This window comes from Gossypium hirsutum, chromosome D09 (genome assembly GCF_007990345.1).
Source record: "Gossypium hirsutum isolate 1008001.06 chromosome D09, Gossypium_hirsutum_v2.1, whole genome shotgun sequence".
Lineage (NCBI taxonomy): Eukaryota > Viridiplantae > Streptophyta > Magnoliopsida > Malvales > Malvaceae > Gossypium > Gossypium hirsutum.
In genome coordinates this window covers 40,206,209-40,232,879 of record NC_053445.1, presented here as the reverse complement: position 1 = coordinate 40,232,879, position 26,671 = coordinate 40,206,209, and the positions used below count along the sequence as shown (strand labels likewise).

At 33.1% G+C, this 26,671-nt stretch overlaps 1 protein-coding gene and 1 pseudogene across 1 annotated transcript; both read left to right on the top strand.

Moving 5' to 3' along the window:
- The first annotated feature begins 3,603 nt into the window (after positions 1–3,603).
- On the top strand, positions 3,604–8,226 carry LOC121203145 (protein RETICULATA-RELATED 4, chloroplastic-like; annotated as a pseudogene).
- Positions 8,227–9,650: 1,424 nt separating this feature from the next.
- On the top strand, positions 9,651–11,847 carry LOC107891416 (uncharacterized). Its single transcript, XM_016816221.2, has 3 exons — positions 9,651–10,705; positions 10,923–11,462; positions 11,539–11,847. The coding sequence occupies exons 1-3, from the start codon at positions 9,917–9,919 to the stop codon at positions 11,635–11,637; spliced, it is 1,428 nt and encodes a 475-aa protein (XP_016671710.2). The 5' UTR covers positions 9,651–9,916; the 3' UTR covers positions 11,638–11,847.
- The last annotated feature ends 14,824 nt before the right edge of the window (positions 11,848–26,671 follow it).

Below are 26,671 nucleotides of genomic sequence, written 5' to 3'. Positions count from 1 at the left end.
CACGGACAACCTCACAAGGGTGGTTGACCCCACATAGGGTTAGGCAGGAAGAATAGATCACGTATTGGGTCTAATACCATGTTAAATAAGTGATGATAGTCCTAAAAGCTTAAGCATATAGGAAATGGTCCAACCATTATATTAAGTTTCAACAATGATGAACATAATTCTTAAAAAAATGAAGAAAATATAGTTTTTATTGATGTGATTTCCGAATAGCAAGTCTTATTATTGCCATTGCTCTCTCTTCTTTATCCCTGAATAGGAAAGGATTGGACGTGCTAGTGATGAAATTGTTATTCTATCAAGTCTATTTCATTTACTATTAAACTAATTAAATACTATATCAAAGGATCTTAAATTTCATCAATCTTCAGCCTTAGCGCATGAGAGTTTTGTTACTTAAGTCAATGACAAGGTGTCCCCATATAGACACATGAACTAATCTAGGGCAGAAAAAGAAGAAAAACAAAATGTAATTGACCATAAAACCTGTTTAGATCTCCTTCGATGTCTCCTCTTTTTTAAATGCAGTTGAAATTTCTTTTCAATATTACATCATCTTCCTCTTTTCTATTCTGCAGATAGAGCCAATCCCAAGTGGAAATCTGCCTCCTGGTTTTGATCCTGTTGAAGGTTTGCTATTTTTTCTTGCTTGGATCGTTTCAGATTTGCAAGATTTTGTTTGCTAGTCACCCAATGAAGGAGGATGAGTGATGAACAATTAAATCATATAAATATCAAGAAATTTTGTTTGTAATGGTGGATTGCATGGATATGCCCCTCCCACAGTTTAAAATATCAATGACAAGTATTAGTTTATGCATCTCTCTCTTTCTCCATTGGAAATGTCATTCGTTTATTTTTTTATCTTTGCAGTGCAAAGCTAATGGTTCAACACCATTGGATCTTGCCAAGTTTAATATGGTACAGAGTGGAGAAATGAGCCGTAATGCTCCCTGTCCATGTGGTTCCAAGAAGAGATACAAAAGTAATTTGGCACACTATTTCCCAGCGATCTGTGTTGCTGTGAGTAGCTCATAACCTGGACGCAGTGCTTAAGAGGTTTTATGTCCTCAACCACGGAATGTTTTTCCAGTGCCAAGTGTTGTTCCCTTCAAGTAGCACAATTTGTTTATCATCTTTCATAAGAAGTTTCGCTTTGTGAGCTAGTTTCATTTGATACTTATATGTTGTTGGGTCTACTTTAGCATCTAACTTTACAAGTAGGTCTATTTTGACTATGAATTTATATTCCGTCCAAATTTAATGATGTGAGACAATCTTAAAGTTTATGTCAATAAAATTTTATACATTTCAAGTTCAAAGATTAAAATATATCTAATTGTCAAGTTCAATTATTAAAGAGTTATGTCAATAAAATTTATATATTTCAAGTTCAAAGATTAAAATATATCTAATTGTCAAGTTCAATTATTAAAGTGGACAAAAATATACAAGTACTAAAATAAACTTAATTGTCAAGTTCAGGTCAAGAAGTACACTAAATCTTTGGGGTAAATTTTAAAATTATTCCTGAAATTTAATTTTATGTTTGTTAATATTTGAATATTATATTTATGCAAAATATAATTTTAAGTTATTTATTACTTCTATTTTTTTAGAATAATTAAATTATTTGATTCACTAATGATGTTTTAGCACATTGTATTGCGGTTTAAAAATAATAAATGAGATTAAATATTTTTTATATTATATATATTATGATTTAGTAAATTAATATAAGAATAATTATATTAAGAATTTTATTAAATTATATATTTTTATTAAATTATATTTAATAATAATTATTTTAAATTATTATTAAATTATTTATATTATATTAATAATCTTATTAAATTTAATAACAATAACAATAAATCATCTACCTAAAAAATTCTACTAAGGTATTCTAGTCATTTTAGTTTTTCCTTCTGCTATTACGCCTCTATTCCATTCAACCAAACACAAGAATACTATTACGCCTCTATTCCATTACATTCAACTAAACAATTGAATGCTATTACGCCTCTATTCCATTACGTCTCTATTCCATTACGCCTCTATTCCATTACAGTGAACCAAACGTGCCCTTAATTCCATTACTTTAAAGCGTCACGAAATGATTGCCTCATTTGTGACGGTTAAAAACGACACAAAAAATATGATCTACAACGTCATATATTGTTTGCTTAATTTGTGACATTTAAAAAGAGTCTCGTGAGGATATAAGTCCAATCTAAAAGTTGTTGTTGTAGCTCCTAAACCTAGCGGTGATGGTGGCAGTGTAGCAATGACTATCAAGGCACTTTGTAATAAAAATAAAAAATAAAAAATACAGTTTTCTCTTACTAAAAAAAATGCGTACGTTTCAAAATAAAAGTTATATCGCAATACACAGTATCTATAAAGGAACTTTGTGTATAATTTAAGATATATAGATACTTATATTGACAATTTTTTAATGGTAATGATAAAAAAATATTTAAAACATAATTTATATTGTAAAAGTATATTTTTGAAGTGTACAATTAATGTATAAAAATACAAATACATGCTCGAATATGACAAATATAAATTTATTACAAATAAATTATCTGATCAATTATAAAGTTAAACCAAACCATTACGCTTCCTAAGAAAGGCGTAAAGTAATGCTTTTAACCAAATTTCAAAATAATTATATCTACAAATTTTAAGCAGCACAGGGCAGGGAATGGATAAAGGTGAATACTGATGCAGTTGTGGGAGTTGGTTCGTTTGTTGTTGCAGTGGGGGAGTGGCGAGGACAATAGGGGATATTGACTTTGGGAGTTCTTGTGTAAGTTAGAGATTTGCCCGGTGCTAAAGTTGAGTTATGGGGGTGGGGGGGGGGCGGCTTTGAGGGAGTTAAACTAGTATGGAAGAAGGGAGTTAAGAAGATTGCCTTAGAGATGGATTTTATAGAGGCAATTAACCTGTTGAGTGGTCAGACTCGAGATTAAAACTTATTAAGGGAAAAAGTGAGGAATTTATTGGAGCGGATAGAAGAGTTTCGCATCATACATGTATCAAGACAGAAGAACATAGTAGTGGATGGTATGACCAAACTTGCCATGAGAATGAATGTGGAATGAAAAGCCTTTGATGAATCTTGCTAGGCGATGCATAACATTGTGGTGGTTAAGACTCCTAATCTAATGAGAATAAGATAAACAAATTTCTGTTTTACTTTAAATTTTTCCTTTTAAAAGAAAAGAGAAATTATCAATTTTAATTGAATCAAGAATGGTTTAACTTAGGCTATTCATAATATTTAAAATGCTTTTGAGATACTATATGTGGAAAAAGGGAATATGAGACGAAATATACAACCTTCATAGTGGTAAATGAGGGAAATAAAATAACAAAAAGTTACCATTTGAAATCAACATCATCTAATTTGTTACCTTACCATTTCAACGAAAGGTACTTTGGAACAACAAAAAAGTTATAAACTTACCATATCTCCCAAAATATGTTAACCAAATTTTGTAATAAAATAAATCGTAACAAGTCTTCCTTCAGACAAAAACCCTTGAGACACACAGGCTATTTGCCGGCGTTTGGAGTTTTTTCACAAGCAAAACCCAGGGGATCACCCCCCCCATCGCAGCAATGTCCATCGCCACCTGCTTTTCCTCCCCTTCCTTCTCTCCTCTCCATAAGCCTATCTCCATCCCCAAAATTTCCACCACTTTCCCTCTCCACCTCCGCATTTCCTCCTTCTCCACCACCAACACCACCACCACTCTCCGCTACCGCCAACCTTCTCCGTTTTTAACCTTCTCCGCCCTTCCCGGTGGCAATGGTGGAGATATCAACAACTCAGATGGTGGCGGTGGAAACGATGACAATGGAAAAGGCAATGGTGGTGGTGGTGGTGGTAGTGGTGGTGAGGATGCGGGTGATAAGAACAGGAAAGAAGCTATGGTTGTGCTGGCGGAAGCAGGTAGATCAATGGAGAGTTTACCCAAGGACTTGGCGGCGGCGATTCAATCTGGGAGGATTCCTGGTCTGTTATAGAGAGGTTCTTGGGGCTTGAAAAGTCGGGGTTCATGCGGTGGTTGATGCAGTTTGGTGGGTTTAAAGAGAGGCTTTTGGCTGATGATCTTTTCTTAGCTAAAGTCGCCATGGAATGTGGTGTTGGGGTCTTCACCAAGGTTTGTTCCTTCACCCTCAACTTCCATTACATTTGATGATGCTTTAACTTTTAAAAGACAAGTTGTAAGATATAATTTCATTTTAGTAAATCAGAATATTGGATACCTAAACTCCCTTATCTGAATTCAAAAGATCCACTTCTTGTCATCCTAGTTATACATAATTCTATTTTTTTTCACTCTTTAACTGTCAGTAGCTGTGCCTATGTTCATGGCCTGTTTTGTAGACTGCTGCAGAATATGAACGTCGCAGAGAAAACTTTTTCAAGGAGCTGGAAATAGTTTTTGCAGATGTGGTATGCCTGTTATTGCCTCATAAACCATTTCTTTTAAACACTTACCTTTTCACCCCTCTTTTGCTCTGAATAGCAGGGATGACTTGTTTTCTAATTTCAAACTATGTATTTGAGGATATTGATTGATTTCATGGCTGAATTTGTATTATGAGGAAGCAGTGAGACTTTCCTTTGCAAAATTTGTATTTATTTTTAACTTTATATATTTTGCCTCTATAATGTATTTTTTCCTTGATCCTGAGAGTTACATTAGCACATAATGCATGGATTGTTATGAAATAAATATCCAACCCTGTTATTTCAATCACTTGAAACTCCTATTCGTTTTTCTAGGTAATGGCCATAATTGCAGATTTCATGCTTGTTTATCTTCCTGCTCCAACTGTCTCTCTCCGGCCTCCTCTTGCTGTCAATGCTGGAGCCATTTCCAAGTTCTTCTATAGCTGCCCTGATAATGCTTTTCAGGTTTTTTGTTGTTGTTGTTGTTGTTATTGTTTTTTTTTATGGATATTTTGTTGTTTTATAGTAATGAAATTCTGTCTGCAGGTTGCTCTCCCGGGGACCTCATATTCACTTTTGCAAAGATTAGGTGCCGTAATGGTAAGATCTTTTGTATCTTGTAAACTTTAAAGAATAAGATTTCTGAATATCTGAGCTATGAATGACAAACCACCATTTCATGTTTATGTGCTTTGCAGCGCAACGGGGCCAAGCTTTTTGCAGTAGGCACAACTTCTTCACTGGTAAGTGTTTGGTCGGAAATTGTTTGCAATCTAATTTTTACAGTTATAATGCTTGTTTTTAGTTTTCGGTATTTGTCCAATCTTATTATCTTTTCTGTTTCTAGAAAGAATATCATTGCTTTTTTGGAAATTGAATTATGAAACCAGATTTGGGTGGCACTTAATGGAATTTCATTTTGTTGTAGGTTGGGACAGCGGTCACAAATGTTTTGATTAATGCAAGAAAGGCTGTTGATAAGTCTTCCGGAGCAGAAGTTGAAAATGTTCCCATACTATCCACCAGTGTTGCCTACGGTGTATACATGGCAGTTTCTAGCAACCTCAGGTGTGTAAAATTTAGGCATTAAGTTCTGTAATTTATTAAATTATATAATCTTTCCAATTAAGCCTTAGTTCTGTTGGCCCTGTTGATATTGCAACAACCAAGAGAAAGTGGGTTCAAATGTGCTTAATGGGATTTTCCCTTCAATTTAAAAGTCAGAAGTTATAGGTAGAAGTAGGCATTGCATATAAAATATATATAATTGTTCTTCATGTAATTTATGTAAAAATTATTCAAGATAATAATAACTCAAGCATGATTCAAATATATCAATTAGTTTGATAATTTTTACAATTCTAGCATAACTAATATATTGTAAATCGATATTCTACTCTGTTCAATTTTTTATTTTTTCTTCTTTTATTAATAATATAATTAATAAATCAATCATAATAGTTCGTTAATGATATATAAATTAATATATAATATATTATGTTGGATTTATAAATTTATTGTTTATAAAATTTATAAAGTTATCTATTAAATAAATAATTAATATTTTATATTCAAAATGAAAGTAATATATATATTTTTTGTTTTTGGGTCAATGAAAAATAATAATTTAATGATTAAGTAATTCAATATAAATTTTAATCTTTTCATTTATTATTATATAAATTCATTCAACAAAAATCTTTTTAATATAATTAGAATTCTAATATTTAAGTGTGATAAATTTTATAAATAATAAAAAATTAAATTGACAAAAATAAGCAATATAATGAATAACAAAGGACCTATTTAAAAGTTTTTCCAAATTCATGTTTATATATATATTATAAATTAGATGTTAAGACTTCAAAAGTTACATTGTTCACAGAAATGCTTTACAGTTTTACCATTACAATTAGCAACGATACATTCTGATAATGTGACATAATACTGAGCTATACAAACGGGAAGGTTGCTCTCTCATCCCCTAATGCCAAATTCTCCCATCCTAAGATTCAATATTGTAGATCTCTAAGTTGGAATCTCAACCAAGGTTACCGGTTGTATCGGCCAAATCACTCCATTCCAGTAGTGAACCGGAGCAATAACTTTAAGTTTTGCTATTGTGTTGGTAACAACTATATTTGTGCATACTGGTTGATTTCGCCCGTGCCTGTTGGAGTACAGTGTATCAATCGGTACTATCTTTTTTATATTTACGTTGGATTTATTGAATAATGAATTGTTATATTCTTAGTATTGGATGATTTTTCTTTTGTTTAATATATGGAATAATCTCTTTTTTGCTTGTTTATTTTAGATTCATTTAATGATAGATTGTTTTTGTGAAATTTATTGAAGAATATTTTATATAAATTAATGATTTATTTAATCTAATTATTTGATATTTGTAAATACTTTTTATATACATATCAGATTTTTTTTAAATAGTAATGTGTCTGAAACGGTACCTCAAAATAGACTGATATCAATACGTACCAATGCCAGTGGAGAAACAGTATGTTCATTAGTCCTGTGCTGTCTTGGTCTCAACTCCCAATGAACTAGGGTGTCATTTTTGGTAGCAAATGGTGAACGTCTGATTTATTTCATAAAAACCATTGAAATGTAAAGTGTAATATTTAAGTCTAAGGTTTTGTTGGAGCATTAGCTATTGCTGACAGGTAGCTCAAAATGGGATGCGTTCATTGCTTGTTTTGGTGTTGGTAAACATTACGATAATGTAGCTATTTGTATTGTAGGTAGGAGGAAGGAAAACCTGCTCTTCTGTTAGTTACCTTTAGAGTATTTGTCTAGCTAAATATCTGGCTACTATATTGACAAAAAATTTAGCTTATGATGCTCTAAATTTTCATTTTTCTTGAAGAGTTCATATGTTTGACATGCATGTCCACACATTTTCAGGCATAGGTATGAGATATTCATGTATGAGATATCTAACACTCACAGTCAAGTCAAAGTAACATAGAATTTAGGTATTAGATGAGAAGTTTTGTTGTTTGAAGTTCTGTTTAATTCCAGATGTGTACCCATGAAACAAGCATGTCTTGACATACCTATTCCATGATGCATAAATGCTGGGAACTGATTGTGTTTTGTTCCAATAGGTACCAAGTGCTGGCCAGTGTAATTGAACAGCGTATTTTGGAGCCTTTGCTACACCAGCACAAGCTCATGTTGAGTGCAATATGCTTTGCCGTTCGAACAGGCAACACATTCTTGGGTTCCCTATTGTAAGTTTCAACATCAATCTTCTACTAGGATAGTCAATTTGCTGCTTACAGCTTCTCAATTTTCACGATTTCACTTTCATAGGTGGGTAGATTACGCTCGTTTGGTCGGCATTCAAAAGGCTCATGAAGAAGAAAACACCGCATTGGAGTGACTAATGTGGGTTAAACTCACCATGAAAGCAGCTTCGCTGGTCTCATAGTTGAGGGATGGGAAACCTTAGTTGTAGACCGTAGGTTTTCATTGAATACAAGTTTCATGGATAAGCTGACATTTCAATAGTTTGAATTTTCCTTTTGCTTCTCATCCCAATTACAGAATATAAGTTTTAAGGTTTAGAAAAGAGAAACACCCATTTTCAAGTTTCATTACCTTTCAAACCTGACAATTGTTGGGTTGGTATCATGTTTGTGTAGTTTCTCATGTCAAGTTATTTTATGATTATATAACTTTTGGCATTTTAATAATTTATGTTTATATAGATTTGGCATATTTTTGTAGTTGAGCAGTGTTTGTATTTGTATTTCATATTGCGATTTCAAGTTTTTTTTTTCCTTGTATTGTATTCATGTCTAGTACAAAGACTTTCTGCAACTCTCCAAGCTAATAGAATAACTATCCTTTTTTTTCTTCTACAAATGATAAATACTATTTGAGTGTATTTTTATCTTCTTCTTCTTTTACATTAAAATCTAAAAAATTAAATGATTTGAATACAAGTGATTATAATTTTTAAATTTTCAATTGTTACATAAATATATCGAAAATTATCACAATGATCAATTGTTTCATGCATAAAATATTGAGTTCGTCAGCTAGACCTGAAATTTTTAAGTTATAATTCATAAAATATTGATATCAATATATAAAAGTTAAGCTGAATGAAGAAGAAAATGCGGATACAGAGGTTTGCGAAAGAAAACAAAGGGCAGAATGTTGATCTTAGCAAGCATTCAATTAAATCGCAGATCTAATATGGTAAATCATATAAGAGAAAGAAATGGCAGGCGACTCACATTAAGGGCTTCTCCGATGGCTGGCGCCTGCCGTCCAAAAAGAAGGGCGAGGGAGAAGTAGAATTTTGGAGATTTAACAATATGGTTATTCCCATATCCTCAAAAGAATCTCTTTTTCAACATTTCTTTCCTTAATATATTATTCTAAAATCATATAATTCAAATTCAGACAACTCGGGTGCCACCCAATTTTGTAGAAACTAAAAACCAACCGGAGGTGGAACGGATTAGACTTCGAATTTCTGTTAAACCACTTTTAAAAAATAATGAAAATTCCAATAATAATAATAATTTGATTTCTGTTTTTTGTTTTTATTTCTAAACAATTCTAATTATTTTCATTTGGGATAAAGCAATGTTTTACCCTTAAAATTGACAATCTTTTTGAACTTAATCCTTAAATTTGGATTCTGACAGTACCTAAAATTTTTTAAAATATATAATTTAAAAATTCAAAAAAATTATATACATATTTTTAAAATTTTAATTTGAGGAGGACCCATCATTTCGGTTTATATGTCAGCAATTGAGACATATGATTGATGGTCGAAGAGATGGAATTGGTGGGATGATAAAGCATTCGAAAATGAGTGGAAGAGAGTGAGATTTTAGACCAATTAAAACCTGAACCGATGCAACTGATGTTTGAAACCATTGCTCCTTTCTGCTTCGATCCTGAATTTAGGGGCAAAACGTAAAGGAAGGGAGTAAGTTCTCCTTTTGAAACGCTCTTCATTGAGATGAAAGCATATGAGAGATGATGGGTTCCATCACCAATCTCTCCCTCATTTTGGACCATATCTACTGCCACCCATCCTCCCCTCAACATGCAACCGACCAACACAAAATACACCAGTTTCCCTTGTTTTTATTACCATTCCACAAATAGACAAAACTAATGAACTAATCTTTTTTTTGTATCGAAAACAGTGAAACACCTTCCTTCCTTTTTCTTTTCTTTTTCCTTTTGCACTTTCTCTTTTCCATTCGGTTCATTTTGGCTCTTTCTTACTCAATTTTAATCTAAACGAAGTCAACATTTTCATTCATTGCAGTTACGGTAAATCCTGATTATAAACCAACCCCCTGAAACCCACATTTCATAGATTTGCACTTGCATGCAGCAGAAATTTCCGATTTCTGTTGAGTTCATTCATTTCCTTTGATTCTGCAAATGAAACACAGGTTTAGGAGCCGTTCTTTCTTTGCTTTAGGCAAATTGCTAGCTATTTTAGGTCCACTTCTTTTGATTTTCTACACATTCTTGTATAACCCTCCCTGTAATGAGCCTTCTTCAGATATGTTGTCACCAATAGTGGTGAAACTCTCCAACTCAACTGAAACTGTGAATTACCCCACAAACATTAGCCACATTAAGTTCGTTTTGGTCGGCTGCACTAAAACATGGCTGACCAGAAGACCCTACACTGAAGCCTGGTGGAGACCAAACCAAACCAGGGGAAACATCTTCATGGACTCACCTCCCCCTAAAGAATTCCTCCCTTGGCCTAAAACTTCTCCACCCTTTCAGCTGAATACAGATGCCACTAAGTTACCGGTATACCCGAAGCTGGCCAACCCGATCGAGGCTCGGATTTTCCGATCCGTATTGGACTCATTTAGTCTAGGGGATAACCAAGGTGTGAGATGGTTCGTAATGGCGGATGATGACACGGTGTTTTTCATCGACAATTTGGTACAAGTGTTGGCCAAGTATGACCACACAAAGCAATATTATGTTGGCATGCATTCGGAGTCAGTGATTTCCAACTTCCTATTCGCCTTTGATATGGCGTACGGTGGTGCCGGATATGCTTTGAGCTATTCACTAGTGGAACAACTGGCGCCATTGATGAATGATTGCCTTGAAAGATACCCATTCATGCATACCAGTGACCATTTAACATCCTCTTGTTTATTTGATTTGGGGGTTGCTCTAACCCTTGAAAGGGGTATTCATCAGGTAATCCCACTTTTACACACTACTCCCTTCGATTATCAATTTGGTTGTGTGAGGTGCCGCAGTAAATCTACAATCCCTTTCATTTTTCCTATAATAATATTTCCTTTGTATCAACTTGGGACTGGGATCTGGGTGATCTAAGATTGGAAAATTTGTTAATTAAATGATTATTATTCATAAGTACAGATTGATCTTCAACTGTGACATTAAACTGCAGATTGATCTTCTTGGAGATATATCAGGCATGATATCAGCTCATCCACAGGTACCGATTGTTACACTTCACCATTTCGACAATATAGACCCAATCTTCCCTAACAGGAACCGAACCGAAGCAGTAAAGCATCTGATGAAAGCCGCCGAAATCGACCAATCACGGCTGGCACAGCAAACGATATGCTACGAGAAGCCAATGAATTGGTCTGTGTCAGTCTCATGGGGTTACTCAGTTCATATATATGAAAGTATTATTCCTCGGAGTATCCTAAAGAAACCCCTTGAGACATTTAAACCCTGGAAGAATGGTCCGCCTCCATTGTACATGTTCAATACCAGGTTGCTTACCAACGATCCATGTCATACGCCCCATGTATTCTTCATGGAACACATTAGGAAATTGCAAGGAAATTCCGTAGTTCTTACAACCTATAGACGAAAAGCTCCGCGTCGGCAACAACCTTGTTTCGTCCCCGGAAATTATTCGGCGGATAATATCCTCAGAGTTCGAGTTTTCTCGAATGCAACAGTGCGGAAGGAGGTATTGGTCTTACCATCCGAGTAACATAAATTAGGTTTACATTTCATTCTGATTTATTATTGTTGTTGTTCTTCAGGCTGGGAAAATTGATTGCTGCAATGTGCTGCATATGGCTGGCATGAATGTCATGAACATCAAGTTAAGGAATTGTAGGAAGGGTGAAGTCATTGCATAGTTGGATCATCGTCGGTTGTCTTGATCTTAAATGGTATATGTATAAATATAGTAGGGATATGTTTACATTAAAAAATATTTATCTCATAGGCTGCTAGTCAACTTTTTTTAATATCATAAAGCTAATTTGACAACTCCACTAGCTACTATATTTTCATTTCCATAACCAAAAAGATGTTATGAGACACCACTAAGTAATATTTTTATTGCACCTGATGTAAACGAAATTAGAAATTTATAGAATTTTGATTTTATAAACAATCATTTGTTTAAATAAATATGCATTTTTTAACTTTTTAATTATATTATAATTTAATTTACATTTGAATCAAATTTCAAGCATCTGATGTAGCCAATCATATATTTAGTATTTGATAGAAAGACATAAAAAAATTTAACATTACTAACCATTGCAACAAAAATGTTATTAACCATATTACTGTGTTCGTACTAAAATATATTAAAAAATAAAAAATTAAATTGTTTTTTTGTATAATTTTTTTAAATTTATTTTATATTTATTTTAAGTACAATATAAAAAATTTATCAAAACTTTTAAAAATTTTAGAAATTTGAAATAATATTTAAAAAATAATTCTACAAGTTTTTAATGTTTAATATATTGTTTATAATTTTTCCTAATAAAAGGTTTTAAAAAATATCAAAATTTGAATAAATTACATAATTTTAAAGCAATTTTTTACGACACTATTAAATATTTTTTATTTAAATAATAACATTTCTATAAAATACACTAACACATGGCTTAAAAAATTAGTATATGTATAATCACAATAATTAAAATAATTATATTGTTTTTTCAACCACATAACTATTGGTATTTCTTTATCTTTTGATTATTATAAAAACATGGAGTGCAAATGTTGGAGAGGTTCTCCTCTGCGAGCTTCTTTAAAAAAGTTTATACTAAGCTTTTACCTATTTAACAGCTTACAAGTTAATAATTGGTATATTTTCATAATTTTTTCATATTTTCTTATAATAATTGCTATATGCTTATAATTTTTTGTATTTTTTTAGATTTTTTTATATTTATTCATCATTTTTTTATTATTTTCAAAAGAAAGTTTGGTACGAAATATAATTTTGAAATTTGAAGTAAATAAAAATATTATTTTTAAATCTTAAAAAATTTCAATGAGATTTCATAAGTAAAAAAAAAATTGTAAATGTTAAATTATAATTTTTAATACTAAAAATTGATATAGAAAAAATTACATTTCATGACAATTTAAAAAATACGAAAAATTAAATAAATGAAATAAATTATTGAGACACAATTTTTGGTATTCTCTCATGTTATTTGATATTTTTTTTAATAATTTTTGGTACTTTCTCTTTTTTTTTTTTGGTATTCCATTATAATTTTTGGTACATCCTCATAATTTTTTTATACTTCCTTATATTTTTTCGTATTATATCGTATATATATATTACTTTTCCTTAATAATTTTTTATACTTCAAATTTTTTAGTATATCATCATATTTTTTTGATACTTTCTCAAATTTTTTGGTATTTATACATCCTTATAATTTTTGGTACATCCTCATTTTTTTTATACTTCCTCATATTTTTTAATATATTCTCTCATAATTTTTTGTACATCTTTATAATTTTTGGTGCATCCTCGTATTTTTTCATGCATCCATGTATTTTTGGTATCCTTCATATTTTTGGTATTCCCTCGTAACTTTTTTATACATCTTCATAATTTTTGGTACATCCTCTCTTTTTTTTTTTTTTGCTAATTCCTCATTTCTTTTGGTATCTCTCGTAATTTTTGGTATTCGCTCATAATTTTTGTTATTTTTTGTGTATTCCTTAATAATTTTCTATACATATAAGTTTTGGTACTTCCTCGTATTTTTAGTACTTTCTCTTAATTCTTGGTATTCTATCATAATTTTTAGTATTGGAATGTTTTGTACAAGATATAATTTTGGAATAAATAAAATATTATTTTTAAATATTAAGAAATTTCAATGAGATTTTGTAACTGAAAAAATTTGTAACCATTAAATTATAATTTTTTAATGCTAAAATTTGGTACTAAAAAATTGTATTTCATGATAATTTTAAAAGAATGTGAAAATTTAAATAAAGGAAAAAAAATTATACGAAAAGAAAAATGAGATAGGAAATAACCATAACGGATGTCTTGGATGGGCATCAAGTGGTTGATATTATCCCCAAGACCAAAACTTCTTGTTTCAGAGGGTGAATTTATCAAACTCGATCAACCGTTAAAAATTAATCCTAATGCGGGTGGATTTGGTCAGGGGATGCAGAAATAGTACTTCATATCCACTATCCAACCAAGGTCTTTTGTTTTTATTGGCCTCTATTGTTTTTGCACAAATCTTTTTGGTTCTTAAAAAGAAATAATTTGAGAAGGTTTAAGTGTCCAAAATGAATTTCTAGAGTGAATTTATCAACATCAAGTTTGTACAAAAGAACAAATTCTTCCTGGCAATTAGGTCAGGTGAGACAAACCAAAAATTGGTATCCCTCACAATTTTTGGTATCCTCTCATATTATTCGGTATTCTCTTATAACTTTTTTTGTAATTTCTCGTGTTTTTTTTGTGTTTCCTCATAATTTTTTATACTTCCTCATATTTTTTGGTACTTCTTTAGATTTTTTAGTATTTTCTTATAATTTTTTGATACTTCCTTATATTCTCTCATAATTGTTAGTACTTCCTCCCTCAATGTTTTTTGGTGGTTCCTTGTAATTTTTGGTATGGTTTCAAAATAATGATTTAGTACGAAATATAATTTTAAAGTAAAAAATGTTATTTTTAAATATTAAGAAATTCCAATAACATTATGTAAGGAACAAATTTGGTAACTTTTAAATTATTATTTTTCATGTTAAATTTTGTAAAAAAAAAATTATACTTCATTGATAATTTTTAAAATATATATGAAAAATAAAATAAATGAAACAAATTTAGTATATCTTCATATTTTTTTATATTCTCTTTTTTTTTTTTACTTCCTCGTAATTTTTTATTCCCTCATGTTTGGTACTTTTTAATTTTTTTTATATTTCCTTTTTTTTTTTGTATCCCTTCCAAAATTTTTGAAGTATTAGGGAATACCAACCTAATATAAGTTGGGTACCAAAAAAGTACGGGAGAATATAAAAAATTATAAGACACCCAAAATTATTGGTTGCGTCTTATAATTTTTTTTATTTGTTTATTTTTAGATTTTATTAGTATGCAAAAATATTTTTTTTATATCAAAAATTAATTTCTCCAGTTAAAAATATTAAAAATTTTGATGGCATACTAAAAATTATAAAAAAAAAACACCAAGAATTATGAGGGATTATGAAGGCATTCAAAATCACGAGAGAAGAACAAAAAAAAAATATGAAAGAATATAATTTTCAAAATTTTGAACTGTTTATCAAGTAACCTATTTGCAATTACAAAGAAGGTTAGTGAGGTTCCCCTAGAATTTCCCCAATTGTTGGGTTTCAAATAAAAAAAAAGTGGTGAAAGAGAGAGAGTTGGTATGACGCTGCCCAAGAATATATGGGGAGTAGGGACCAACCACAATGGCCTAGCCTAGGGACTCACATTTTCATGCAAACAGTTACCAAGGGACTTTCTGCGTTTCTTATAAGAGCCAAATCAGTATTCATTTTAATGCAAAAATATTTTGTTCTAATATTTACATTTTTTATATTAATTTAAATAAATACAAAATTTCTATGTTAAAATACTGGACTGCAGAAGCAAGCGGGTAGTCATGTCTTTAGAAAGGTTAAGCGGGGGCAAGCAATTCCTTAGTTACACTCTTTATTTAGGACTAGTTTTTCAATATTGTTATGTTGAACAGAGCTTTTTAAAATTGTTTTTAGTAAAAAAAAAATACTGTAAAAATGTATTTGTTAGTTTTTAAATTTTGTTTATTATTGAGTTTTGAAAATGTTTTCCACAGAGTTTTCCCCATAATTTGTCTATAGATTGTGTTTGATAATTGATGGTTCAGTCACGATTGATGAGAGTTTTGCAGCAGTCGAAAGTTTTGTATGGAACTATGATGGGAGGTGGATCATTGGCTTTCCAGATATTTAAGTACTTGTACAGTGATGGAGGCTGAGCTTTAAGAAATCTTAAAGGGGTTAAATCTTATCTTAAATAGACACTTTAAAAGGGTCTTGATTCAAACGGATAATATTGAAACTGTCAACATTATCAGTAAAGGTCCTACAGAAAACTCTAATTATGAGAAGAATTTGGCATATCATGGAAATGGTTAAACAGTGATAGATTCAATATATTTCCCGAGAAAAAAATTTAATTGTTGATAATTTTATCAAGACAGTTTATAATAAGAAACTAGGCTTAAGACTGTTTGACGATCTTCCATGAAGGATTTAGTTTAGTTGCTTTTTCACAAAAAAAAATACTTTTCAAGCAAAACCAACATTTTAAGCTAAAAACATTAGTAAACAGGCCAAACTAACTTTTCAAATTTGCTTTTTAAGCCAACTTCTAGCTTTTAGGTTTTCAAAAGTCCATTTTAGTGGTAAATTATAAATTTGTCTTTCATTTATATTAATTATAAAAGATAAATATGATATTTATTAATTAAAATTTAAAAATAATCTATTTAAATTTTAAAAATTATTTAAAATTTATATTTTATATACCATGATATTAACAACCAGTTATCAATATTTGTTTCATATTAAAAATTATAATTACACAGTGGAAGCTGTTTGCTTTTTTATTTTATGTTTTGCTCAGCAGTGGTGCCAGTCTCCGGGTTAGCTATCGCCCGCCTTTTTTCTTCTCCCAGCAAACATTTCTTTCTTTTTTCTTCCTATTCACTACACATGTTTTCTCTCTTTTCAGTTTGCAAATCTATTTTGTGGGTATCTTTGTTATCTTCACAAGTTGTGATGGACTGATGATGGTGCATGTCATTCGCTAAAACTTCACCGGCCACCAATAATTTTTCTTGGAAAGTAGGTGGCTCTTCGTCAACTTTTTAATTTGTTTCCATTTTGAAAGTATTTTAGAATAATAAATGAATTCATGTGTCGATTTGAACTCGTGTTGTCTTAAGTTTTATATGTTTTTCTGTTTGTTTCTCAATTGTTTAATAAGTCTTCAGTTTTAGAAGTTTTTGTCTGCTCTTGTAGCGCATTTTTTAGTTTTGCTTATGCATGTAATCTTAATTTTACAAGTGATTTTAGAGATGATTTTGTTGTCGTTCTCTCTAGTTTGGTGAATGCTCAATTCTTTTGTCGATTTTTGCTCGCCGCTTTGGACCATCCGAGACTGATTCTTTATCGTATTAAGTGCTTGCAATCACTCCAGATATGTCGTGCTTGAGTTGTGACAAAGTCAATTGTCAACATGTCATAATGTTCTATTGATGCTAAGGCTAAAGCTTTTGTTGTGTTGATAGAGCTTGTCTTTCACCATCTACGACGAACATTTGCTATTTTTTCTTTGAATTGTATGGTTCCATTCATTGAATGAATTAATGAAATTACGTTTCAAAAAAAACAATCAGTTATCAAAAATTATTTTATTATATTTGTACTATAATTTAAATTGAATATTTGTTAATACCAAAATAATAATAACTTTGCATCGTGCTAATAATAACACGTGAAAATGACGATACTTTGCATTTGATTCAATTATAATTTTTATTGCAATTAATTATACCTTAAGTTTATATATTTCATATATCATAATATTAATAAATTTAAGTTTATATATTTCATTTATTACCTAAATCATAATATTAATAAATTTAAATATATATTTTCTACTTTACAATATCATGTCTAAAATAGACATTTAATCTTTTGAAAAACACTTTTTGACGGTAATGGTAAACACTACCAAACCTTTCAAAAGTACTTTTTCACGGCGTATTCTAAAAACAGTTTTCAGCCTTAATGGTAAACTAGCCCTTAGTATTCTTCATTACTACCAAAAATTGTAGATAGTAAAAAATTAGTTAAGTTATATAATATTTAAATAATTTAATATAATGATATATGAAATATAAATTAATCTAATTTTGCATATATATTTTAAATAATTAATATAAATAAAAATATTTTGATAATTTCCACAAAGTAAAAAATACCTAAATCCCAATTGATGCATTCAAAGTGGAAAGACATTTTTCCACCATATTTTTTACTACAAAAATCAAATGTTGTTCATTACTTGTACAATAAAAAAAACATTTTTAAGCTAAAAATGCTTTTCATCGCAATGCAGAATACACTGCTCAAAACCCAAAACCATCCTCATTCCCCGATTCTAACCCTTGTTCCTCCCAATAAGTATCGATTGATAGAACAAACAAACAAACGTGACTTTTCACCCTTTTTGGTCGGAATTTGCCGCCTAAATCCTTTAGCTTGTTGATATGTTGTTCATCCGTGTCTACTCTCCAAATGCCCTTTCCCTCCCTAGATTCTTAGTAGCAACAAATCACTATCTATAATTGGGTGGCTATTTTATTCAACCAAATATGATGCAAGCTGAACACCTTTAAACAACATTTGATTCATCTTTTTTTTCAACTCACTTATGTAAATTCCGAACTTCTATTCTATTATGAGATAAAATAAAATTATTTTAAGCTACTGCAAATTAAGATTTTATCTCTTTTAAAATAAAATTCTTAATTCAATTAGTAAACCTTTGATTAATTAATAGTATATAATCTGTAACAACAAGGTAAATTATACATATGACTACCAAACTATTTGTCAGATTTGATTGAGTCATCCAACTATGATAATCATCATTTAAAACTCTAAAATTGAGGACATTAGAAATTTTGATCCCTCATTGACAATATAGCATCTATAAGATGTTGACTTACTGGTACAATAAGTCATTCAACTTCTTTTAAAAAATATTAATTAAACCTTTCTAGATCTTTTGCACCAGATTTAACTTTTGAATTGACAATTTTGACCAATGAAATTTTTTGACTAACATTGACCATTAGAAACTAACGGCAACATTGACGTGGCTATTAATAGACACAATTTCAGCCAACAAATGCTGATGTGACAATCTGTGTCAACCAACAAAAGCTGACATGGCAATCCACATCAGCGTCGATGGTTGACGTGATAGCGTCACGTTAGCAAAAATAAAATTTCAAAAAAATAAAAATATTTTTTTAATTATTTTAGAAATAAGTACACAATTATAAAAGAACATAAAAAATTTAACATTTACAAAAAAATATTAAAAATTAATTAAAACCATAAATTTTTATAAAAAAATTTGATCGGTCATATACGAGATTGAAATATGATCTCTTTTTTTTGTAATATTGAAAAGTTCGAAACCTTTTTAATTGTATATAATAACTAGAATTATCCATAACCCCTCCCCAACCCTTAGATAAGAAGATAATGTGCTTCAGCGCGCAAGTGTCATGGGTTGCGCGTCGGTGCTCGCAACCATGACAAACTGGTGCGATCCATCGTGTTCGAGGGAGGTCATTTAGCCCAACCAAACTGGCCCAACCAAACTGGCCCGGTGATTGGAGAGATTAAAAGCCCATCTCAAGAGCCTGATAGAAATGGGAAGTGTTCTAGAAGATATAATTATGGAATCTTAGAGTTCTATTTGTATATAGCTGGTTATGTAAGCTTAGAGTTCTAATTGTATTCAGCTTTTAATTATAGCTATTGATATACTGTGAGACTCAACTATAAATAGAGACCTCTTTGCTCATTGTATATTCATTGAGTTATTAATAAGAATTTTGAGAGTATTCACTCAAACTTTTCTCTCAAGTGTTCTTGCTTTTGTTCATCTTTCAAGGCTCGTTCTTACTTCGTTCTTCTGCTGTTCTTCGTGAAAATCTTAAGGGAATTCTATTAAATCCTTTATTGTTGCGAGTGAAGTTGACTTGGGCGTTTTTGCTGCTGAATCTTTTTTTTTTGTTACAAGTTAGGCTGACTTAGGCGTTTTAAGCAGAGAAACTGCCTAAGGCCGCACGGATCGCGTGGGAAAACTCTAAGTCCGTGACAGTTGGTATCCGAGCTAAGGTTCGAAGCCACCGTTGAAAGATGTCAAAAGAAGTTGAGGGAATGGAGACCCGTGGGAGGGCTAGGAAAGCCAGTCGTTCAAGGGACATATTGTCAGCTTTAGAGGATCGCGTCGTCACTCTCGAGAGTTCAATGAGGGATATCAAGGAGAAGGTTGAAGATGTTGATGATAGGCTCCATGATGGACTGCAGTCCATGCAGGAGCAGCTTAAAGAGTATGTGACGGATAATATGAAACAGTTGACTGGTAGAGATGATGCCATTGAGGCTATGGTGGTGGCCTTGAAGGGAGAGATTGCGGAGCTCAAGGGTGAACTCACAATCTACAAGGTTGCCTTGGGCAATGGTGGGTTAGCGGCTGCCGCACCCAAGCCCAATATTGATGTTCCCAAGCCCAAAGAGTTTAAGGGAACAAGGTCCGCAAGAGATGTGGACAACTTTTTGTGGGGAATCGAGCAATACTTCTGTGCCAAAGGCATCACGGAGGATGTCACTAAGGTAACTACTACTGCGATGTACTTATCTGACGTTGCTTTGTTGTGGTGGCGTCGTAGGTCCACTGATGTGAGACGTGGTGGGTCTGAAATCGAAACATGGGAGGAGTTTCGATATGAGTTCAAAGCACAGTTTTACCCAGAGTATGCCGAGGATGAGGCTCGGGCAAGGTTGCGTCGGCTTGCGCAACAAGGCACTGTGAGGGAGTATGTACAGGAGTTTAGCGAGCTTATGCTCCAAATCTCAGATATGGGGGAGAAAGAGGCATTCTTTTCCTTTATGGACGGATTAAAACCGTGGGCGAAGCAAGAGTTGCAGCGCCGATGAGTTCAAGAACTCACCAAGGCTATGTTAGTAGCAGAATCACTTGCTGAATTTGGTGGGAGGAAAGACAATTCCAATTCTTCTAAACCCAGATTAAAGGGTAATAGTGGGGGAGATAAAGAAATGCCCACTAGGAACGGCAATGGTAAGAAACCTTGGGACAAGAGAAAGAGTGGGCCTATAAGGTGCTTCCACTGTGAGGGTCCACATATGATCAAGGACTGTCCAAAGAAGGCCGCTCTCAAGGCTATGGAAGCAAAGGGGGAGTCCGATGTGGAGGATAACAACCTTGGATCGATACTAGGGGGTGTCGAAGATAGAATGAGCCATGGTTTGATGTTTGTAGATATCATTGTGGCCGGCAGAAAATTGAATGCGCTAGTTGACACAAGCGCTTCTGATTTATTCATGTCTGAGGAGGCTGCTTGTAAACTGGGCCTCAAGATAGATAATGAATGGGGTCAGATCAAAACAGTGAACTCGGAAAGTATTCCAATAAAGGGGGTTGCAAAGGGAGTGGATCTTCAACTCGGCAATTGGTCAGGGAAGGTATCCATTAAGGTAATACCACTTGATGACTATGATTTTGTGGTGGGACTAAGCTTCATTGATCAGGTTAAAGCTCTTATTGCCCCTTCGAGCAATTACATGGTGATTTCAGATGCGAAACATCAATGCATGGTGAAAGTGACAAGGAAGAGAAGCTTTGAGGGAAAAACACTATCAGCAATTCAGTTTGCTAAAGGTGTACGGAGAAATGAAGTCTCATATTTAGCCACCTTGAAGATCGAAGAGACCGTTGAGTCTGTTAGTGAGACCCCGAAAGAAGTGGGACAATTGCTACAATCATTTCGAGATGTAATGCATGCTCAGTTGCCAAAAAGTTTGCCACCCAAGAGGGAGGTGGACCACAAAATCGAGTTAGTATCCAATATGGTGCCGCCAGCAAAGGCCCCCTATCGTATGTCTCCGCCAGAATTAGAAGAGTTGCGGAAACAATTGAAGGAACTTTTGGATGCAGGATTCATTAGACCATCTAAATCCCCATATGGTGCGCCAGTGTTGTTCCAAAAAAAACACGATGGGACCTTAAGAATGTGCATCGATTATCGAGCTCTAAACAAGATCACCGTGAAGAATAGGTATCCTATTCCTCTTATCGCAGATTTGTTCGATCAGCTTGGTAGTGCAAGATGGTTTACCAAGTTAGATTTGAGATCGGGGTATCATCAAGTTTGGATAGTCGAGGGGGACGAACCAAAGACAGCTTGTGTGACACGGTACGGTTCGTATGAGTTCCTTGTGATGCCTTTCGGACTCACGAATGCTCCAGCTACATTCTGCACCCTAATGAATAAGGTACTTCAACCCTTTCTTGATCGTTTTGTGGTTGTTTACCTTGACGATATTGTGGTCTATAGCAAGTCGCTTGAAGAGCACGTAAGACACTTGAGGGAGGTGTTCCAAACTTTAAGGGAAAATGAGCTGTTCGTCAATGAGGAGAAATGCTCATTTGCCCAACAAGAGGTGTCATTCTTAGGCCACATTGTGGGAGGCGGTAAGATCCGAATGGATAAAAATAAGATTCGAGCCATTTCAGAGTGGGAGCCTCCAACCAAGGTAACAGAGTTGAGATCTTTCCTTGGATTGGCAAATTACTATCGCCGCTTTGTCGAAGGCTACTCCAAAATTACCACTCCCTTGATGGACATGTTGAAGAAGGGGAAGGTATGGGATTGGAATCCAGAATGTGAGAAGGCCTTCAACCAATTGAAGCAAGAAATGATGAGAGAGCCCGTACTTGTCTTGCCGGATTTTACGAAGCCTTACGAGGTACGTATAGATGCATCAGATTATGCTATTGGGGGAGTACTGATGCAAGATGGACACCCAATTGCTTTCGAGAGTCGAAAGCTTAACGAGACGGAACGTAGATATACGGTCCAAGAGAAAGAGATGACTGCGATAGTACACTGCTTGCGCACATGGAGACATTATTTATTGGGTTCCAGGTTCGTGGTCCTTACCGACAATGTTGCCAATAGTTACTTTCTAACCCAGAAAAAGTTGTCTCCCAAGCAGGCTCGTTGGCAGGTTTTACTAGCAGAGTTTGATTTCACAATGGAATATAAACCAGGAAGTGCCAACAATGTTGCTGATGCACTTAGTCGAAAGATGGAATTCGCAGCAATCAGTCAACCTGATGGCTCTTTGTTGGAACGCATTCGAGAGGGATTGTCCCATGATCCTACGGCCAAAAATTTGATTGAGCTTGCCAAGGAGGGAAAAATAAGAAGATGTTGGCTTGATGGGGAGCTAGTATACACTCATGGACACCGCCTCTATGTGCCCCATTAGGGGAAACTCCGTAAGGAAATCATGAAGGAATGTCATGACTCGAAATGGGCAGGCCATCCAGGGATGCATCGCACTTTGGCCCTTTTGGAGGATCGCTATTATTGGCCTCACATGGGTGCTGATGTGGAAACCTATGTGAAAACTTGTCTAGTGTGCCAACAAAACAAGGTTGAGTTAAAGACTCCAGCCGGCTTGCTTCAACCCCTGCCAATCCCAGAAAGGCCATGGGAGAGTTTATCCATGGATTTTATTATTGGTTTGCCAAAGTTTGACGGGTTTGCTAGTATTCTTGTTGTGGTGGACAGGTTTTCAAAGTATGCGACTTTTATTCCGGCGACCAAAGAGTGCCCTGCTGAGGAAGCAGCTCGGTTATTCCTTAGACACGTGGTGAAATATTGGGGAGTGCCACTATCTATTATCAGCGATCGAGATGGTCGATTTACTGGTCGGTTCTGGACGGAGTTGTTCAAGTCAATGGGCTCAGATTTGAACTTCTCCACAAGCATGCATCCACAAACCGATGGGCAAACTGAACGAGTAAATGCACTGTTGGAGACGTATCTTCGGCACTATGTGAGTGCCACACAAAGGGATTGGCCAAAGTTGCTGGATGTGGCCCAATTTTCATATAACTTGCAGCGAAGTGGGGCCACGAATCAAAGTCCATTTGAAATAGTGACGGGTCAACAGCCACTCACACCCAACGCTGTTGTGACCCATTACACAGAACCAAATCCGGCAGCCTATAGATTCGCAAAAGATTGGCAAGAGAAGAATGACTTGGCTAGAGCTTGTTTACACAAGGCAAGTAAGCGTAGCAAGAAGTGGGCCGATCAGAACCGAAGGGATGTACAATTTCAAGTGGGTGACTCAGTCCTTGCTAAACTACACTTGATTTTACGATATACTGGTTTGCACAAGGGTCTTGTGCGAAGGTATGAAGGGCCGTTTAAAGTTGTGAAGAGAGTGGGCAAGGTGGCCTACAAGCTAGAGTTGCCACCAAAACTTAAAGTACACCCAGTCTTCCATGTAAGCATGCTTAAGCCGTTTCATGAGGATCAAGAAGATCCGAATCGAGGCAAGTCCGAACGAGCACCGATGGGGGTAAAAGTCTCGTATGATCGTGAAGTAGAAAACATTGAGGCAGATCGGGTAATTAGACGAAAGTACCACCGACCACAGCATGAGTACTTAGTTCGATGGAAGGGACTTCCTGATAGCGAAGCAAGTTGGGAACCTGCTGAGGCATTGTGGCAGTTCCAAGGGAAGATTGACCAGTTCCATAAGGAGGATGCGACGAGGGCGTCGCTAGAACAAGTGGGGGAGAATGTCATCGGTTGCGCGTCGGTGCTCGCAACCATGACAAACTGGTGCGATCCATCGTGTTCGAGGGAGGTCATTTAGCCCAACCAAACTGGCCCGGTGATTGGAGAGATTAAAAGCCCATCTCAAGAGCCTGATAGAAATGGGAAGTGTTCTAGAAGATATAATTATGGAATCTTAGAGTTCTATTTGTATATAGCTGGTTATGTAAGCTTAGAGTTCTAATTGTATTCAGCTTTTAATTATAGCTATTGATATACTGTGAGGCTCAACTATAAATAGAGACCTCTTTGCTTATTGTATATTCATTGAGTTATTAATAAGAATTTTGAGAGTATTCACTCAAACTTTTCTCTCAAGTGTTCTTGCTTTTGTTCATCTTTCAAGGCTCGTTCTTACTTCGTTCTTCTGCTGTTCTTCGTGAAAATCTTAAGGGAATTCTATTAAATCCTTTATTGTTGCGAGTGAAGTTGACTTGGGCGTTTTTGCTGCTGAATCTTTTTTTTTGTTACAAGTTAGGCTGACTTAGGCGTTTTAAGCAGAGAAACTGCCTAAGGCCGCACGGATCGTGTGGGAAAACTCTAAGTCCGTGACACAAGAACCCACGCCTTTCTATATTGACAACAATGTCTACACCAATCGAACTAAGACTGAATCAAAAAGTTTGAAACATTTAAACGTTAAAATATGGTTACATTTTATTTATCTACGAAGTGATGCTTATCAAAATGTTTATGTATATAATTATATTCTTTTCCATTTTTAGTTAAATGTTTATATATAATTCGACGAATGGGTGTTTAAATTCAAATAAATCTAGACAATCATTTGCCAAATTCATTGTGTACTTAATTTTTTTTTGATTTTTTTGGTGACATGGCACTATTACGTTAGCCATCGCTAACATAAATTGCCATGTCAGCATTTGTTGGTTGTCGTGGTGTCTATTAATAACCACATCAACTTTGCAGTTAGTTTTTTAATGACAACATTAGTCAAAATTATGAGTTTAAAGATTCAATTGAGTACATAATTGATTTCTTAGAAAAAGTTTGAGAACTTATTGATGACTAACATATGTAAGATGGTTAATATTTTATTTTGATATTACAAAATTTTCATAATTCGGTATGATTATATAATTTAATTTATTCATCAAAAATTTAAATTTAAAAGGTATAACTAAACTAGAATCCAAATTATCTTTTTAATTTTAATATAAAATAATGTAAAGTTTGTTTCTTAATTTCATAAAATTTTAATATTTATTTAAATATTATCTCAACATATTAGATTGATATGAAAGCCATATTAATTGCGTCATGCCAATATCATATTATTCAATTGTTGCTCCCTGACAATTACCTGACCAAATTTTTCGAGTGTTTATATTGATAATTTTAATAGTTGAGTGATTAATTTTAGATCTTTGGAGTAGTAAAAGGATTAATTATGTAATTTATTAATAAAATAATAAAAGAGTAACAAAACAAATTTTTATAACGAATACAAAATTGTGGATTCAATTTGATATAAAAGTATGTCGAAAATGAACCATTAATAATGAAAATGAAAATAAAATTAATAAAATAATCTTTGATAACCATAAAATCAAATTAAAATCTAGTTTAAAAACGAGTTTATGTCACAATAGAAAATTAAAATTTTAAAAATCAAGTCAATTTGTGATATTTATAACAACAAACTTTTCCCGAAAAGTACTTGTACTTTGTACGAGACAGATCCAGGCATTTCTGGCTTAACCAAACATCCTTCTCCACTATTTTTGTATCACGAATTACTTCGAGTGTCGGCTCGAACAATTATGAATCAAACACAGAACCAAAAATGATATATTACTTTTAGTAAGAAAGCAATTTTCTCTCAATAGAAATCAATAGAATTGTTATTGATAAATTCTCACTATTTTCGGGCAGAATAACAATATCTCAAAATTGTGTATTTTTAGCTTTACCAGTGTCATCTATTTATAAGAAGAGATATAAGAATCATGGTTGAATTAGTAGAATACAAATAATATTTATTTGATAGAAAAACTAGTCTTTTAATTTAACTAGGAGAAGGGGGCGGCACACTCTAGTTAAATATACTAGTGTTGTTGCCTCTCATGTGTATTATGAAGGGTTTTTTAGTCTCTCCTGCATTAGGTCCGATTATATGTGTTTCCTAGACTTTTAACTCAACACTTTATAATTTAATCAAACTCAATACATGTTTTTTCTATTTCCCAAAATAAATATTATTTATTAATTTAATTTAATTAGATAAATTAAATAATTTTCTCAACCCAATTCTAATTCTATTAAAATCATATCAACTTTACCGTAAAAAAATCTATGAGAAAATATATTTAATTTTCATGTTCAATGGATTCATGATGACCAATTAATTTTATTTTATTTTCGAGCTTTAATTATTTGATTAAAT